We start from the raw sequence: 19,816 nt of genomic DNA on the forward strand, positions 1-19,816 counted from the left end.
GGAGAGATTAGGGAAAAGGGTGGAAAGAAATGAGAGGGTGACAATAGAGTGCCTTTGAAATTGATAGCCTAGTGGTTTGCATAATTACTCTGGTGATTTTCAATCAGCATCTTTTAAAAAGTGTAGAATTGGGGGCGCCTGGGTGGCGCAGTCGGTTAAGCGTCCGACTTCAGCCAGGTCATGATCTCGCGGTCCGTGAGTTCGAGCCCCGCGTCAGGCTCTGGGCTGATGGCTCGGAGCCTGGAGCCTGCTTCCGATTCTGTGTCTCCCTCTCTCTCTGCCCCTCCCCCGTTCATGCTCTGTCTCTCTCTGTCCCAAAAATAAATAAAACGTTAAAAAAAAAATTAAAAAAAATAAATAAATAAAAAGTGTAGAATTGTATAAAGTTTCTGGACGGAAGGGACTCAGTTTTGAAGCTCCATTTTGCTTTCCAGCTAAGGAACTGTCCAACGGGACAAGAGGTGACAATTCTTTTACAAGCAATTGCTCATAAAATTTCAACAGAGTAAGTGGCATTCGGATTATATGAGGGCAGTAAAGTTAACTACTTTTTTGTAGTTTTGTTTCATCGCACTAATAATCAAAACAATAGTAATCAGAAGCGACTCCACGGGTCAGCACTCGAATGGCAGGGTTTTGTTTTTTTTTTTTTTTTGTCTTCTTTATCTAAATCATGTAATGACCGCTTGCTTCTTTCCTATAAGAGCCTCTTGCTTTCCCCACATGAGCAAGACCCTCTTCTCAGGCCTCTGGAATCTGTGTGCCCGAATTGCAATTCTGAGATCACAAACGAAGGCCTTTCTTCTTTTTCAGTTTTGCCTCCTTTTCTCAGTCAACATAAATGGTATCGGAACAGCAGGGGATCTGAAGCGATGTACCATTCTGATTCTGGGACTGCCGTTGGATTTGAACATGGTACCTGCCTAAGCAGGCGGTTCGGGGTTCTGCCGGTGAGTCCTCTCAGTTCTGAACCTCACGATTATCATGATTTTTTTTTTAAGTAATCTCTCCACCCAACATGGGGCTCTAACTTGACTGAGCGAGCCACGAATGCCCCAACCTCCCTCTTTTCAGTTGACGCTTAGGCCCAGGTTTTGGGTGTCTGTCTTTCCTATGTGGGCTTTTGTCTGTCTGTCTGTCTGAACTACAGAGTTACTCTCGTCTGTCCGGTGCATACTCAGCGGGGCCTTTGGTTTGGAAAATTGTTGCTGGAGAGCAGCCCCTGACTGGAACCCCAGCTGGGTTGTCTGTTATAGGTCCATTTTTTGTAAGTTTCTGTCTTGTGGGATCACTGTGACTTGTCATTACAGTGGCCACTCGGGGATCTTTGGAGATTCCAAAATTAGTTTATTTGCGGGCACAACTGGAAAAAGAAAAAAACCAAGCAGCTTGAGTAGAAGCATAGTTCCCTTCGTATTTGGAGGCCTCTGACCAATCAAATGATTCTAAACCTGCTTCCTCAGGAACGAAATTACCTAAACTTTCTAAAGCTGACTCTGACCTCTCTCAGCGAGGATCTAAGCTCAAGGAGCTTCTGAGAAACGCTACACCCATTGCTTGTCTTCCACCTTCTCCCTCCTGCTCTCCCCCTGGCGATCTTAGTTGCACAGAACTTCCATTCTCTAATATCAACCCGGAGGTTCCTCTAGACCCTCCAGCGACCTGAGCTCCTTCTAAACTTAAACCCAATGAAGGACGCTCTAAGACTTTATCAGTCATTTATACTCCGTGGACCAAGGCACGACCATGAACTACTTACTGCCAAGGACTTTCCCCATGCCCTTGAAGACCCTCTAGGATTTGCTAGGGGATTCGCTTTAGTGATTCAGACCCATAAACCTGGTAATTCTGACCTTTATCAACTTCTACGCATGCTTGTAAATGAAGGTCACGTAAGGGAATGAATGGGAAAAGTAGGCCGGACAGAGCCTGTTGATTTTTCTAAGTGAAAAGCTGTAGGTAAAACAGAAACTTTTAAGCTAGCTGAAGGCTTACATAAAACTGTCCCTCAGGGTTTCCAAAAGACTATAGATTGGAGAAACAAAGCAACGATGTAATCAGTGGCCAATCGAATCTGGTTTTTGATTATTATGATAGATTAGAGAAAAACTTGTAAACAATACTTTGGTATTGACAAAATTAATCGTGAAAACCCATTTTTTTTTACTTTTTTTTTTTTTTAATTTAACTCCAACTTTGTTACCTGTGAGACAGCATTGGCTCCAACAGCCTACGAGCAGAAAGGCACAAACAGCAGGGGAACTAATGCTCATATGACCAGGACAAAAGGGGATCTTCCCGTTAATTCTACCCAACACTTCAGGGGAAGTAGATGTTACTGGGAATGAGGTGTGATGAACGCTCTCTCTCTCTGTTTTTTTTTTTTTTAGTATTGCTGACACACAATGTTACATGAGTTTACATGAGTAAACCAGTGATTCAACAGGTTTATACGTTATGCTGTGCTCATCACAAGGGCAGCTACCCTGTGTCACAAGACAACACTCTTAACAACACCACGGACTGTATTCCCTGTGCTGTGCCTTTTATTCCCATGACTTATTCATTCCGTAACTGGAAGCCTGTGTCTCCCACTCCCTTTCCCCCTCTAGACGTGGGAACACTGTCAGTTTTAAACCCCACCCACCTGCCTCCCCGCCTTCCCCAGAGTACCGAACACTACAAGCTGTGGGAGTGTCTAATATCCCATGACAGTTTTAAAATTTTTACCCGTTTCTTTTCAGCTGGGGCCCTTACAGCACTCATCAATTCCTTCTGGTCCCTGCAGACCCCATTCACCTGTTAGACCTCAATTTTGGGGGGAGGTATCGGCACACATCTCTTTCCCTCAAAAGAGGGAAATATTTTTGGAAATAGTGGAACAGCACATAGAAGATGTAACTTAGCTTCTGGGTAGTCAAACTTCTTTAAGACTGAAGGAGCCTGAAAGGGTTCAGAGCAAGTCTCCCCGGAGTGTGCCACTTTGGCATTTGGAGCTGAAGGCCATTGAGACCCTGTCGCTCAGGAGAAATGGCCATTATCTTCCCGCCTGACTCGTTTTGTCTGCCTTGCTGTGGCATGCAGGTTGTCATTTCTTTCTTTCGGCTACCTTTGGGAGTGACTCTAGATCTTGGGAAGGTAGTATCTTTGCACCTTCTTTGGGGACTGTCTTACATCCAAAGCATAGTTATTCAGTACTGTCACAAATACTTGCTCTTTGTCCCAGCTCAAAACTGGCAAGAATTTATTTTACAGTGGCTCTGTAGGCCAAAGTTGGCCAGATTGGAAGCTGATATTCAGCACCTGATAAGAATTTGTTTTAAGGCCTCTCCCCTAAGTTAAAATTAGAACTATGTACCCAGAGGGAAAGAAGCAAACTGAGGATAATGTAGTCAGATGGGTGGATCAACCTAGAATGTCATTTAAATTGCAACCCAGTTCCTTGAAGGATTGAAAGCAACTGCCCTTATCTTAGAAATCTTTGCGAAACCAGAAATAAAGGCCCAGAAACCACTGAAAATCCTTCACCCTCCCCTTTTCACCAATCCCAAACATCCACTATTTATCTCAAAAGTCTCATAACCGGCTCTGGGAACTCATGTGTAGATCATCCTCTATTCCTAAAACTTGGGGTTGGGGAGAAGTTTTTTAAAGTTACAAATGGCTATAGAAGCACCCTTGCCCCAAATCTAGCCCACAGCTTCCATAAGGTTACTGGGCAAGGATAAATACCAAAATGGTAATTGTCTTCCCCACACATATCAGTGGCAAAAGTTTTAGCTATCTGAGCACATAACCTTAACTAATTCCATCTCCCAGAAAAACAGTTTGCATCCAAATGCTCTTTTCTAAACTAGTCAATTCTGAATTATCCTTTCAGCTTCACGGCTAAAAAAATTATTACTTTTTTTTTTAAAAAATTATATTTTCAAGCAATCTCTCCGCTCAGTGTGGGCTCAAACTCTTGACCCCAAGATAAGAGTCGTACGGTCTTCCTACTGGGCCAGCCAGGTGCCCCTCATGGCTAAAAACTTTACAACAATAACTATAAGGTTTCCGTTTGTGTCCGTCTTTATGTTCAAATGTGTTATAGATGTGTAGTATTTTCTACCTCTGAATGGTACTGCCGAAATTAATTTATAAAAGAGCTCTGTTTAATTGGCTTAAAGAAAATGAGTGCTCGTATAAATTAAATTCTCAGACAATAGAAATGAACCCAAATATATTTCAAGTTCATGTGATCTAAGATTAATCTTTAATATATAAAAGCTAATTGAAGTTGGTTGGTTTAATTAAAACAGGCATGTTTTTAGAGCTGTCAGCAGTAAATATAAAACTATTATTCTCCCTAGGTTTGCTAAAAGTCAAATTAGTTCATGTTATCTCTGTTACAGACTTGGTCAGCAAGAAACGTAACTTAAACGTGATGGTTAGCTGTTTAGTGTGTTGTGAAATTTTCCTGACTCATCTAAACATATTTATTAAGAACAAGTGAATTAAATTGATGTAAGTAAAATACAAGTTTGTAAATGAACTTTTCAGCAATATTTATGTCTACTTAAATAGTTTCCCCAAATCCTTTTTGGATTTGTCAAATTAAGTTACATAATGGGTAGTCTTGAAATATCCAGATCATTTCCACATAAGATGAAATCCTGAAACATTAACTACTAAACATAAGCTTATTTACTTTTGACTTCCTATTACAGAGAAACTAAAGATATTTGGGTCAATTGCTAAATATGTTTTGTACCATGCTGAGAAGTTTACTATAAGAAGGCATTTGTTTCTAAAAATTATGAAATGTGTTCATAAAGTTGCGAGTCTAAAGAATGCTGATATAGGGGCGCCTGGCTGGCTCAGTCAGTGGAGTTGCAACTCTGGATCTTGGGGTTGTGCATCTGAGAGCCCCATGTTGGGGTTAGAGATTGCTTAAAAATAAAATCTAAAAAAAAAAAAAAAGAATGCTAGTATAACAGTTCACAACTGCTTACTTCTTAGTTTTCATTAGAAATAGGTAAACTGGGCACCTGGCTGGATCATTTGGTGGAGTATATGACTCGTGATCTCAGGGTCGTGAGTTTGAGCCCCATGTCGGGTGTAGAGATTACTTAAAAAAAAAAAAAGGTCTCTAAAAGTTAAGAATTTTGCTAAATATAATTTAAGCTACTAGAAATAATAAGAAAACATCTCCACATGCCAGTAAAATAGGATGTCATGTGTTTTAGTAGGAAAGGATATTAGAAATGGAGATGTGGTTTTTTTGAGGGAAAAGGAAGAACTTTTGACCTAAGGCAAGGCCGGTTATTTAAAGAGGGAAATCAGGCAAAATCTGAATGTAGGAATGAACGTCATAGAAAGTTTGTGAAAAAAAGGAATCTTTGAAAAAAAGTCTATGCAGGGTCAGAACTATGATTGGAATGGGTGAGTTTTAATGTCAGAGGTACAAGATTAGAACTGGTTTTGTCTCAGGGCGCCTGGGTGGTGCAGTCGGTTAAGCGTCCAACTTCAGCCAGGTCACGATCTTGCGGTCCGGGAGTTCGAGCCCCGCGTCAGACTCTGGGCTGATGGCTCGGAGCCTGTTTCCGATTCTGTGTCCCCCTCTCTCTCTGCCCCTCCCCCGTTCATGCTCTGTCTCTCTCTGTCCCAAAAATAAATAAAAACGTTGGAAAAAAAAAAAGAACTGGTTTTGTCTCACTGTTAAAACACCCAAGTTTTCTTAAATTATTGGTCTACTCTTAATATAAAATTATAAACAAAGGTTTTTCTTTGTCTTTAATGTAATCCAGGTAAGAAAATCAAAGTTTCTGTTTTGTTTTTATCAGGTCTTTAATTACTTAAGGACACTGAACGTTCCCAGTATTAAAAGAGTTAACTTTCGCTAACGACTTTGTAATCCTCTATATTTGCCTTTAGGATCTTATCGTCGCCTGGGATGACAGGTAAGTATTAAATTTTATAATGATCTGGGATCCTCTTTAGTCATGTGCTTTAAATTTAAAACCTTCTGATATTTTTCACAAACTTCCCCAAACTCAAATTCTAAATGAAGTCTCTTTGACTAATTAGGCTTATTTATCTGGTATATTATATTACCAAAGGAATTGTCAAATTACCAAAGCATTGTCAGGTAAGTGAGGATAAACCATCTTACGTTACATTGTATGGGTGAATTGCTATTCATGTAACTGTTCTAGAAAGAATATGAAATTCCTCAAGTTTTAATATGTCCTGGTACAGTGTTATTGCTTGTAATTCTAATTATTAACGTGTTGTGTGTCACAGAAATAACCAAACTTCCTTTTCAATTGTATCATAATGAGCTCCCAACAGATCTTTAACTGTGGCCATTTTGAGTCTCCTTGTCATTTACAGTTATTGTTTTATTCTTGATGGTCTTGCACATGTGTTTCAGCTTCAAGGAGATTCATGGAAAGGACTTTTGACAAATACAGGTTTCTGATAACCTTAAGATCACAAAACTGAACTGGATAAGAATTTCTGCAGCTATTGGGAAATCTGGATTCAAAAAAAAAAAAACAAGAATTAATAACACGGGCCTGAATAAACTGAGAAGAATGTTTTCTCTTCCAGATTTAAAGAAATGTTCTGTCTTAGGCTATCTATGACTTACAGAAATTTGGTAAACTATTCCTTTGTAAACAGATCTGAAACATTTATCTTTTTCTCCCTACCTGATCCTTCCAGAATTTAGAAACTCTCAGTGAGTATTCCTATTTTCATGGCAATTACAGCTATTTGTATAAATTCAATAAGAATCCGTTCTCCTTGTAACAGGACAGCATTGGACACACTGGTTATATTACCAACGCTTTGACTGGAATGTCGTATTTCAGAGACATGCATAGACTCAGATATGACCAGACAGCCTGAAGGATGTAAGGCTGACTTTATGGAGCCAATGAAGCCCCTTGGAAAAATCATCCTGACACTTTGCTTACAGGGTTCCCAGCAGCCTTACCAGATAAGGATGGAAGGTCGCTTCCTGGCAGGCACAGGAACCTCAGGCTATTTGGGGGGACTTCAAAAAGGGAGGAATTCACCCAAATCCTTAGTGATTAATTACACAGAAGTCTGATGGTAAGTATTTGGCTTGGTTCCTTAGCTTGGAGAGACTGTTGAAAGTTCAATCTAAAATGTCTTACGAAAAGTTCCAGCAAAGCAGATTTAAATGAACCTATATAGGGGCCCCTGGGTGGCTCAGTCGGTTAAGCGTCCGGCTTCGGCTCAGGTCACGATCTCGTGGTCCGCGAGTTCGAGCCCCGCGTCAGGCTCTGGGCTGATGGCTCAGAGCCTGGAGCCTGCTTCCGACTGTGTGTCTCCCTCTCTCTCTCTATCCCTCCCCCGTTCATGCTGTGTCTCTCTCTGTCTCAAAAATAAATAAACGTTAAAAAAAATTTTTTAAAAATAAAATAAATGAACCTATATAATCAATCACTATTCTTGCTACACTTTTGAAAATAATCAGGCCAACGTGTTGAAATTGGACTTAGTTTACAAATTAGTATTCCTTTGGCTATCTTTGGTGGAAATGAGGGTGATTTTAGAGAGTGTTAAAAAATAAAATCCAACTGAAATAATCTGAAGGTTTAATGGACTTTATTAAATGCGTCCTGAGTCAGGCAGTATCCCATCTAGCAAGTAGAGGGAAACTTTGAGAAACTGTACAAAATGGAAAGTGTTTATAGGAAGGAGGGTGGGGCCAGAAAGTTATTAGTAAATGAAAAGGATTGTTCCCCAAAGGTCACTTTCCCTTAGTGGGGGAGAAGAAGAGGGGTCTTATATCATGTAGATTATTCATCTTCCTTTGGGGGATAGAGAGGCCCCATAGGACAGACTCAGTGGGCTGATCTGGAAAATTCCTGACTGACCAGTTAAGATTACATTTCTGGGAGAGGTTGAAACTGCAATTAAATTAGGTAGTAAGCCCCAGTTTGGGAACTCGGCCTAAGCAACACCATTGGGGGCCTGTGGTTTTCTTTTTAAAAAGAGAAAAAAAATTGTATTCCCATAACACACATGTGTGGATGTTAGATTCTAGTTCTCATTGTCTGACAGTTTGTTGTTTCCCTACAAAACTGGGCTGTATCCTGAATTCTGGTTTTCTCAAATATCTGGCTGTGACTCTCCAAACCAAGGTTTCCAATGTTCTTTCATTCTTTTGACTTGGAATGGCTGAGAACTAAAACTGCCATTTTTCCCGAAGCTGTGCAAACTGAAGCTAGACAACTTGAGATAAACTTCAGAGGAACTGCCACGACAGCCCATGTTCAGACGGTCTTCGTGCCTGTTGCTTTATATGGGCCTCTCAGGAAGATCACCAGAGGTACTCAGACTGCAAACCAGGAAAATCTGTCAGATCGCCACTGCCTGCTTTCACTCCCTCTGAGCATGTTTTGAGCCTGACATCTAGAAATCTTCTCACTGGCCACACTCAGGACGCAGACACTGGGTTTATAATATGCTCCAACCATTAACCTTTGTTTTTCTTTTGTTTCCGTAGAGATGCCTCTTATTAATTACCTGACTGCTTGCACAATATGGGCCTAATTTGGGGAACCCCCTCGAAGCCCACTTCCTGAAACGAGACACAAGTGTTTAACTGAAGTGACTTATTTTCTTTTCTTAATAGTTATTTATTTATTTATTTATTGAGAGGGAGCATGAGTGGGGGAGGGACAGAGACAGAGGGAGAGAGGGAGAGAATCCCAAGAAGGCTCCTCACTGTTAACGCTGAGCCATAGGTGGGGCTCAGACTCACAAACCGTGATATCATGACCTGAGCCGAGAATGAGAGTGGACGCTTAACCCACTGAGCCACCCAGGCGCCCCTGAACTGACAGTTTCAAGAGTAGGGCCGGTTCATGAGATTTGCACGTTTTTATTTATTTTTGGGACAGAGAGAGACAGAGCATGAACGGGGGAGGGGCAGAGAGAGAGGGAGACACAGAATCGGAAACAGGCTCCAGGCTCCGAGCCATCAGCCCAGAGCCTGACGCGGGGCTCGAACTCACGGACCGCGAGATCGTGACCTGGCCGATGTCGGACGCTTAACCGACTGCGCCACCCAGGCGCCCCGGTTCATGAGATTTGGACCGGACCTCTTACTTAAGGTCCAGAACAGAACATTTAAACTGGCTACCAGGGAATAGTATTGATCTGTGACATTTTTCCTAAAAAAAAAAAAAAAATCTTGGATCAAAAGGGAACTGTGGAATTGTGTAAAATTTCTGGCCATACGGTTCTCCATTTTGCAGCTGCATTTTTCTTCCCAATGAACTCTTGAAGTAGGCCAGAAGCAGCAACTGTTTTACAAGCAGTTGATCGTAAAGTTTAGAGAGAGCAACTGACAGATCACAGGAGGACAGCAAAGTGAATTCATACATACCAGGGACAGTTTTATTTGACAGCAACAATAAAATAATCAATAAGATAGTAATGAGAAGTGGCTCCACCAGTCAGCACCGAAGTAGGTTTTTTTTTCTTTTACTTAAGTCATGTAATCACCCCTTCTTTCCCGTAAAAACCCCTTGCTTTCCCCACATGAACAAGACCCTTTTCTGAGTCCTCCAGAACCTGCACCGAAACTGCAATTCTGAGACCCCCCCCCCCAAAAAAAGGCCTTTGTTCTTTCAGTTTTGCCTCCTTTACTCAATTGATAAAATGATCAGCAATAGAATAAAGCAATACAGAATGCGTAGCACGGAAGGATAAATTGTTTCGGAAACATTTTTCAATGATGTAAATATACAGAAAATATATTTATGTGTATCTATATGTATTACATAGAAAATAAATTTATGCACATGCGCACGCACACACCTGGAGTCGTAAACTATTTCTCACGGTGGGTCTTCATTCAAAGTTTGAAAAGCTCCAGAAACGCGCGGGACTCAAAAGGATCCTGGCAAGGTAAATTCAAGGTCAAATCAAAGAACCCCTTTGCTCTCCCTTTGCAATGTAGAGCAGTTAATGGAGGGAGAGGAAATGGCGTGAGAGGGAGGGGACACCAGAGTGAGGTCAAGCGAGGAGCAAGGGCGGTTCGGGACAGGGAGTTGCCGGATGCCAGATTGTCAATTGAGGGACCCGAGGTTGATTCTGCGCTCTTGCCTTACATGCTAAACCGAAAGAACTTCCGCGTTCCTTGTCCCCGAAAAGCGGACGAAGATGAGGGATCAGCCATGCTCCCGGGGGCCACACTACGTGGGGCCGGTTCCCTGCAGGGAATTCTTATCCAGGGCAAGGAGAGGGGAGGTGGGCGGGGCGTGGGAAGCGCGGGAAGGCCCGGCCGGGTCGGCCTGAACAGCGACTCACGCCGCGCTCTGCACAGCCCACCAGGGGAACAAGCAGTCCTGTCCTCTGGGACGTTTCGCGGGAGGGAGCCCCTGAGCGCGGCGTGGGGGTTGTGCCCTTTCCACGGGCCGGTGGCGCTCCCCGCCAAAGGGCAGCACCGGCCTCCGCCCCGGGCCCTGCGGCAGGCTGGCTCGGCCGCCGGGCCGCAGGAGCCCACGTGACCCGCGGCGCGGGCCACCGCCTCCGCCGCGCCCAGGCGCCGCCTCCCTGACGTCTCACCGCCCTCTGACTGTCGGAACGTTCCGCCTCTTTCCACGTTCGCTAATTGGCTGGCCCGGCGGGCCGCGCCCCCTCCCCGCCACGCCCCCGGAGTCATGGGGAACGCGGTTGGAGGCGGGGCCTGGGCCGAAGGGGCGGGGTGAGAAGGTTCCGCGCGGGTAAAGGGGCTGCCTGGAGCGCGATCCCAGCGTTCTGCTGTTGCACGCCGCCTCGCCTGCCCGGCTCACGACCTGCCCCTCCCCCGCCCGCCGCCGTCTCCCGGGAAACGGGCCGCGATAGCCCGCTGACCCGAAGCTGGTTTCATGGCAGCCGCGAAGAAAGCAGTTTTGGGGCCATTGGTGGGGGCAGTGGACCAGGGCACCAGCTCCACGCGCTTTTTGGTGAGCCCAGGGTGACATTTGAGGAGGCGCTGAGCCGGGGCGGGCGCCCGTGGACCTCGGGGCTGGCTGTCGCGTCCCCATCCCGCGCCTCCCCCGACCCCGGGCCCCAGTCGCTAGGCAGGGGGTGGAGGCCAAGGCCCCCGGAGCGGGACCCGCCACGCTGGAGCTGCCCTCCGTGGGCCCGGGAGACCTCGGCCTCTCGCGACCCCCGTGGCCGAGTTGAGCAGCCCCGGCCTCTGTGGTGGAGCCGAATCACCTACTCATAGGGGGACTCCACCCCCAAAGGGAGCTGGGACTCGCCGAGCATCCGTAAGAGCGGCCCGCCTGTAGCCAGGGACAGGTGGCCACATTGACCGCTACTGCGGTCTTCCCCAGGAGCATTTGGCCTGCGGGGCGCAGGACGTCCTTGGATGGGGCAAAAGCTGTGTCACGGCTTTGGTAGCCTAACACGGCGTCCTTTGGAGCCGTAGAACGAATATAGTATTAGCGTGATGATGCGCTGTCATCCTCTCCCACACAAATTGCAGAAGGTGGAAGGCCGGCATGGTGGGGTGGGGGGCGGTGCTGAACACGTTAGGAAAAAGTCACGCTACTGTGTTTTTACCGGCATCTTTATTCGATTCCGAAGACTCGCAAATTTCAGTTCGGATGCTTTGCCCGTCACAAACAGATGATTGTTTTCTCCGTGCTTCACAACTTAAAGTGACAGGAAAATGCTGTTCCTCTTTTTATTTACCGTGTCTGAGAGCAGTTTTATCACAACGGAGTGCTATTTAAGGGACTCTGCTTATTAATGTCGTGTGCAATTAAGAAACTTGCTCTTAAAGTGATCTAGCACCGAGTTTGGTAAGATGATTTAAAAGTAATTTAAATAAACGCTTGTTGGTCAAGAACTTATGCTTTCGGTGGACATTTGGCTCACTTAGCAGGTTGATGTAAATACTGAATGATTACTTAGCTCTTCACTGACTTCAAATCGTTTTTTCGTGCATTATTCTGTATGTATATGTATGTGGGCGTATACTACATGTATTCTTTGTCTATACAGTAAGTACATGTCTTCCAAGTTCTGCTTAACTGGCCACTTGACTAAAACCTGCATTGGTGCCTGCATTTTGATACTTGTCCCTCTTGTCTGAACTGAAAAGCTTTCTGTCCACTTGTAGTTTGAATCCTATTTCATGACTTAGCCAGGTTTGAGCTGCCAAGCTCAAACCACCGTCTCTTACATTGCTTATCTTTAGATCACCCCGGGCAGGTTTCACTTTGTCCTATTCTCATATAAATGTTTGTAAAGGAATCCTGAATCATAAGTAAGATAGTCTGCCTAACTGGATTTGATTAATCTATAAAACACACAATCATCATTGCCATCTTCCCAAATTAAGAAAGGCCATTGAAGACCTGTGTCCTGACTAACTGTGGGTTGATTTTGGAAATCCTGTTCAAGAATTGCCCACACAAGTGCCTGCAGGAGCCAGCCAGGTAGAAGGTGGAGAGCCGACTCAGGCCAAGGGGACAGCCTAGAGCCAAGCGGCACCACAAGCCCAGTGTTGCCAGATCTTCAAATTCTTTAAGAAATGCTGATCGTCTTGAGTTTGCAGTGAAATCTCGCTATTCTTTAACGTTGGCCAACTACTTCTTTAAGCATTTGTGGGGGCCACACTGAACGGGGCGACTGTTCTCAAGTTGATACAGCTTCTTCCCGCTGTGAACATGGGTAAAGTATTTGATGTTTCATTTCACTGTTATTACTCATGTCCTTACATTATTCAGTTCGGTATGCCTTCCCTTTTAGGAACCAGCCTCACTGTGCTTCTCTTTCTTTTGTCTCTTCACCGTTGCCGTCCCTGTAGCCCGGCAGGCTTCTTTACCTACTGCGGGCTGTTCCTGGTCCCTCGGAGTCTGTTGCCCAAGGGGCATCTTTCTGCATTGGTGGGGGAAGAATTAATCGACTTCATGTTATCGCAATCATTTGTGTGCGTGACATGAATCATTCAGCGTGTGACATGAGCGTCACAAGCCTGCTGACCCTGGGTTGTGTTTTCTGAGCTCTGGTGTAGTATGGTCTCATTGAGTAAGCTGAGGTGCAAATTCAGAAGATTCCCATCCTGCTCATAGAGTGATATGTAAAAGTTGATCGGCCAAGTTTGCCGCTTCTTGAGAAACAACTATGAAAGATGCTTCGCGGGTCGACAAAAGACTTCCAGATCGTGCGTGAAGTCGAACAAAACTTAGGAATGGTTTAACAGTCAACTTCTCCTTCAGATACAAGGAAAGAGGTTGCTAAACCACTCCCTGCAAAATGCAGATAATAGATTTGCTGAATAAGTGCTTCGATCACAAGGCAATTCCCAAGGGTTCTAGTCATTTTGTTCCACGTTGTAATTATGACTCACAAATAATTGCTTACCTTCTCAGGGAAGAATACAATAAGAGCTGTCATAAGGAACCTTATCAAGTTAAAGGTATTTGAGCAATTTCCTGATCAGTGTTCATTAGATTTGCATATCTCATTCAACTTTCACGAGACCAATAACCTCTCCAAGCTTTCTTCTTCCTTTTTCTGTACTAACCATTGTTAACTTTCTCCCCTAATGGACACAACATTTCCAGATGCATGTTCTTTCCTCTGAGGGAATTGTCTCCTCCCCCGTCCCTAGATCTGCTTCTTGAAATTCAACTCTGCCTCCAAATAGTGCCTCAGATGCCATCTCTTAGCAGGTCTTCCTCAAACCCTTAGAATTTCTACCTCTTCCTATAGTGCTTTTCTTATACATCTATTAATAGCTCTGATCACCTGATTTGTATTATAATTGTATACCTGCTGTACTTCAGAGCCGGGACCTCCTTTGAGGTCCTGTTGGTCTCTGTGTTCCTTAAAACATCTTGGTCCGGGGATACCTAGGTGTCTCAGTCGGTTAAGCGTCCAACTCTTGACTTTGGCTCAGGTCTCACGGTGAGATCAGCATGGAGTCTGCTTGGGATTCTGACTCCCTCTCTCTCTGCCCCTCCCCTGCTTGCTCTTTGTCTCTCTCTCTCTCTCTTTCTCTCTCAAAATAAATAAAAATAAACTTAAAAAAAATCTTGGTCCATGCAACAAATGAACATGTGTTTGTTTGTTTTTTGAACATGTGTTTTGTCTACAGGGAGCACTTTATACATATTGATTCCATAGATTTTTATTTCCCTTTAGTAGGTCAACTGAATTTTGATTATGGTTAGCTCTTTTGCCTTGTCCCAAAAATACCTTAAAACTTCCTGACTTGGGTGTGTTTCATTACTTAATTTCTTATATTTTATTTTATTTTATTTTATTTATTTATTTTAACGTTTATTTATTTTTGAGACAGAGGGAGACAGAGCATGAACAGGGGAGGGGCAGAGAGAGAGGGAGACACAGAATCGGAAACAGGCTCCAGGCTCTGAGCTGTCAGCACAGAGCCCGATGCGGGGCTCGAACTCATGGACCCTGAGATCATGACCTGAGCCGAAGTCAGACGCTTAACCGACTGAGCCACCCAGGCGCCCCAGTTTCTTATATTTTAGTAGACAGTTTGAGAACATGTTCATTTCTTCGTCTAGTTGCCAAAGAGTTCACCCTGGGACCCTAGGCATATGCTTTGTATTAAAGGGAAACGTTCATACTTGTCTGATAGGAAAGTGAACTGGGGTTGGCACATGATTACTCAGATTACAGAATAGGAACTTCTTGGAAAGAGAATCAGTGTAACAGGTTTTAAGGAGGGGCCATTTCTTTATAAGACCAAAGTTTCAGCTTAAACAGTCAACTTCCCTCTTTATTTGGTGACTTTGTTTTTCCCCATTAAGTTGAAAGTTACGAAAAGCAAAGGCTTGGAACGTGTTACGACTTGAAATGTGTCCGATGCTGCAGGGGAGGATTTTTCCAGCTTTATCTCATTTAACCCACACAGCAACCTCAGTGTAGGTGGCATTGGTAAGCTCCTTTCCACAGGTCGTGCTGAGGACCGTGCCCAAGGTCACAGTAACTGGTGGAACTAGGATTCAAGGCCGGGTCTGTCGCGTGCGCCCAGAAGCCTGCCCTAAATCGTGCCCTAGGCTCCCCGGCTGCCTGAAGCCCTGCGAAGGGAAGAGGAGAGGCTGGGGAAAGGCCGCTTACCCACTTCTCAGGTGTCAGTTCTGATTATAATCACAGATAAATCTTCACCAAGGAAAACATATGCACACACTGGTTTCGCAATATGGAAAAAAAACAAACAGAAAACGTTGCCTTTGAATAAGTCCTGGTTTTGATTGCCCTGTGACTCAGATCCAGCGGGTCCTGGGCTGGACCCAGGTGTAGTCACGGTGGATGACGGTTTCGCAACCGCCGTGTTCCAACAGCCAGCATCTCCAAAGAATGACTAGAATTGTAGTTCGGTGCTTGTTTTGGTAGGAAGCACTGCCTTGGCCCCAGCGGCCTCATCCTTAGAAATCTCATAAGGCTTAGGAACGGATTTCCGCTTTCTTCCCTTCATGTATTTATTCAACGCCTATTTATTAAGCGCCCATCAGGGGCCAGGGACTAATGCACCGTAAACGCAGTAAAACTGATGCGGCTCTTAGGCAGAATGAGGCCACCATTGTGATAACTACGGTTGTGTTATTTTTGTGCTTTCTTCTTTTCCACCAAGTTGGCTCATTTTCTCGCCCGTCACCTTGCACAGATGGCAAGAAGACGGTCCCCTCACGGAGCTGCCGCCCTGTCTTGTCTCTCACAAACATCATGTGTGAAGAGCTCTCCCTCCCCCCAAGCCCAACACAGCGTCTGGCATGTGTTAGGCGCTCACTGCATGACTGCGCACCCGAGCCCTTCAGAGGCGTTGACTAGAACTTTGCGATCGGAAGACTAGGGAGGTTAATTCGCGGAGTCTTGGAAAAAGTCCTCGGGGGGCACCTAGCGCCGTATCAGATATACGCATGTGCCATTTCATGTGGCCTCATTTTTTAAGGAAAATATAATGCCCTTTGCCATGTTTTCCTTCTCTGGCTTGTTGGAACATGCCACTGTGCCTTTTGTGGTCAGGTTCGCCATATATTTGGTAGCCGGAGCTTTTGTTTTAGGTCACCCAAACCTATATAGCATCACAGAGTTCTAGAGAGGGAGTTCTCATTCCTGAAAACTGTTTTATTCAAGCTGAGTGCGGTGTAGAAGCGCAGGCTAGCGGGGGGGGGGGGGGGGGGGGGAGGGGGGGGGGAAGTCACGTGGGAGGGAAGTGAATGCGCATGTTTCTCGTGGGCTGCCCGAATTACAGGGTGAGTGAGCAGAGGTAAGTGAATTCCGCTTAGGACGCTAAGGGACAGTTTCTTAGTGACGACGGCGTGTGGTCCGTCTCCCGTTCTCCTTCTTCTAAGACAGGGAAGGCAGGCACTGTTTTAGAAAGGCCTTACATATTAAAAAAACAAAGTCATTTCCCATGTTTCTTCAGTTTTTAAACTATCCCTCTCCTCCAGAGCGGGAATTGAGTTATGAATTAGGCTTCGTGAGGTCGCGACCTGAGCTGAAATTGGACGCTTAACCGACTGAGCCACCCAGGCACCCCTGTCTTTTTTATTTATTTATTTATTTATTTATTTATTTATTTATTTATTTATTTATTTTTTGAGAGATAGAAAGCCAGCAGGGAAGAGGGGCAGAAGGAAAGAGAGAAAGAATCTTAAGCAGGCTCCACAGTCAGCACAGAGCCCCACTGCGGGGCTCGATCCCACAACCCTGGGATCATGACCTGAGCTGAAATCAAGAGTCGGACGCTCAACCGACGGAGCCCCCCGGGCACCCCACTAATCTCGTACGTTCCCTCCCTTTTTCAGTTTGTAACTGGCCTCCCTGCAAAACAGAATCTGGAACAGATGCATGATTTGGGCTTAGAGATGAATATAGCGCTGGGAGCTCTGAATCCTAACTATCACTGGCCAGTTGTGCCGGTGGCTGCCGGTGGTAGTAATGGTAATAAAAATAGCAGTCATGGCAGGGACAGCAGTGGTCACATGTCTGGGACGCCTACGGTGCGCCTGCCCTGTGTGAAATACTTCCTATAAATTCTTTTATTTAATCCTTTTACAGATGGAAAAGTTGAGGTTCAGAAAAGTTCAAGTCCCGCAACTGACTTGGGCAGGACTGGAGCTTGACCCCCACCCCCAGCTCTGTGCTCCCCAGGCCTGTGCTGTTTGACTCCATGATACACGAAGTGTGACCTCCTCATCTGCCTTTCTGGCCAACACAGGATTCTGAGAACAGATCTCTTCCTCTTTTTTTTTTTTAAGAGTTTTTTTTTTTTTTTAAGTTTACTTATTTATTTTTTAGACAGAGAGACACAAGCAGGGGAGGGACAGACACAGAATCCGAAGCAGGCTCCAGGCTCCGAGCTGTCAGCACGGAGCCCGACGTGGGGCTCGAGCCCACGAACGGTGAGATCATGACCTGAGCTGAAGTTGGACGGTCAACTGACTGAGCCCCCCAGGCGCCCCTCTTTTTTTCTTTTTCATTAGAATATAACTGACATGTAACAGAGTGTAAGTTTAAGATGTACAGGGTGTTGCTTGATACATTTATGTATTATAATACGATTACCCCTGGTAGCATTAATACCTCGTTTACGTCACATAATTGTCATTTCTTTTTTGTGGTGGGAACAATTAAGATCTAGCCTCTTGGCTGTTTATAGTACAGTATTGTTGGCTAGAATCACTGCTGTGCAGTAGGTCCCCAGAACTTCTGTATTAGTTCCAAGTTTCTAACCTGAACAGATCTCTTTCTTTAAGTTTCCGACCTCAAATATAAGCAACGGCCCGCTGGGCATCTTTACGCATGTGCCCCAGTAACACCCCAACAACACATGATTGAAGATGAACTCTGCCATCTCCTTAACCCCCTTCTGTGCCACCATTGCTTCCCACCCTATCCTTTGTCTGGTAAACACTGTCTTGGCTGGCCTGTCACCTGTCATCTGTGAGCATTCCTCCTTTTTCTTTACTCCTCTCCATCCAAGCCCTTGTCGCATCTAATTGCTTATATCCTAATTAGATCTCTCTCAGCAGCGCCCTTCATTTCTTTCAGTCCCCCCTGCTGGTGGCTCTCTGACTGGAGCCCTCAGTTGTCTCCCCTGGAGACCACTGGATCCCCTTGGATTCCCCGGGTCCCCACAGACACCTGGCGGCTGCTCTCCTTCAGCCTGGCCTCCCCTCCACTCCCTGCCGCTCACACACTCCCTTCTAGGCAACCTGAAGTCCCAGTCGAGAAGTTCCCTCTTCTGATAGCCCCTCTCAGACCCCCAATAGTCCGAGTTTGATGGCCTTTCTCCTTTTATGTCCTAAAACTTTGTATTTCCTGCCACTTAATGAAGGATGAAAAAAAAATCCTAAGTGGTATTAGCATGATTTTGTATTGAAAAGCACTGAATCAGCATTTAGAAAACCTAGAGTTTAGCCCTGTTTGTCAGTATTATCCAACTTCTTGGAGCTCCCTTTGTGAATACTAGAGTATTATATTATATATTTCAGTTTGTGTTGTGTTGTCCTGCGTTTTTTGCCTTGGAGCTCCATTGGTAAGCTCTTTTCCGGATAGGTCCAAATCTGGAAGCTGGAGGCGATAAAATGTGAAATCTAAGGTCAGCGTGGCCCAGGGGCTCAGCTGGAACCCCTTCCCAGCTGCCTGAAGCTGCCTCCTTCCCAGCTTCTGAAGGGCCCCGGAGATGCAAGGAGGACATTCTGGAAAGGCTAGCCCATGGGATCTCGAGGATCTCTTCCAGGAACCAGGGACTCTTTGTGCCTTCAAATACTACTTTTAATTAATTTTCTTAAGGAGAGCCTTCGATTCTGTGCTGTTGTGCACCTGGAGGGTTTTTTTAAATGTTTATTTTTGAGAGAGAGAGGACACGAGCAGGGGAAGGGCAGAGAGAGAGAGAGAGAGAGAGAGAGAGAGAAGGAGGAGGAGACAGAGAATCCCAAGCAGGCTCCGAGCTGTCAGCGAAGAGCCCAACGTGGGGCTCGAACCTATGAACCGTGAGATCATGACTTGAGCTGAAGACGCTTAACTGACTGAGCCACCCAGGCACCCCTGTGCATCTGAAGTTTTAACTGACTTTTAAATTTGGTGAATTTCAAATTTGAAAGGGGAGAAAAAGAGGTGAGGAGCATCTGTAATTCTGGGGTCTTTCTTCTTTGCCATCTAATGAGTTTTAAACAAATGACCATGCTTGACCTTTTGTAAAACAAACTATATAGCCACTGCCATCTTCAGTTGACCATGGCTTTTGAAATCTACTGGAAAAGATCCGACGAGCATTCTGGCTACTGGGCCTTGTGTTCTCTTATAGTGTTAGTAACCCTCCGGGCAGAAAGTATTGTGGAAACATCATTAGCCTTCTTTGTACATTTGTCCATCTGCAGACAAACGGACAGTCTTAATTAAAACTGGGGGGCACCTGGGTGGCTCAGTCGGTTAAGTGTCAGATTTCAGCTCAGGTCATGATCTCACGGTCCGTGAGTTCGAGCCCCGCATCGGGCTCTGTGCTGACAGCTCAGAGCCTGGAGCCATCTTCAGATTCTGTGTCTCCCCCCTCTCTGCCCCTCCCTCGCTCATGCTCTGTCTCTTTCTCTCTCTCTCTCTCTCTCTCTCTCAAAAATGAATAAACGTTGAAAAAATTTTTTAAAAACTCTTCACATGAACCTAGATGTATGAGAAAAACAGTAGTCCAGAACTTCACTCCCCTGTCCAGTAGCCACTAGCAACACGTGGCAATTGACCACTTTCAGTGTGGTCACTTTCAGTCCAAATTGAGATGGACCATAAGCATAAGATATATACCAGATTTCAGAGACTT

General features: G+C 45.1%; 1 protein-coding gene across 3 annotated transcripts in view; it reads left to right on the forward strand.

Moving 5' to 3' along the window:
• The first annotated feature begins 10,735 nt into the window (after positions 1–10,735).
• The window catches only part of GK (glycerol kinase), a 77,581-nt gene continuing 68,500 nt past the window's right edge, over positions 10,736–19,816 (forward strand). For all 3 annotated transcript variants that reach the window (XM_047843469.1, XM_047843466.1, XM_047843468.1), the window contains exon 1: positions 10,736–10,973. In XM_047843469.1, the coding sequence (XP_047699425.1) occupies positions 10,896–10,973 (78 nt within the window). In that variant the 5' untranslated portion in view covers positions 10,736–10,895. The remainder of the gene's footprint in view (positions 10,974–19,816) is intronic.

This window comes from Prionailurus viverrinus, chromosome X, assembly GCF_022837055.1.
Source record: "Prionailurus viverrinus isolate Anna chromosome X, UM_Priviv_1.0, whole genome shotgun sequence".
Lineage (NCBI taxonomy): Eukaryota > Metazoa > Chordata > Mammalia > Carnivora > Felidae > Prionailurus > Prionailurus viverrinus.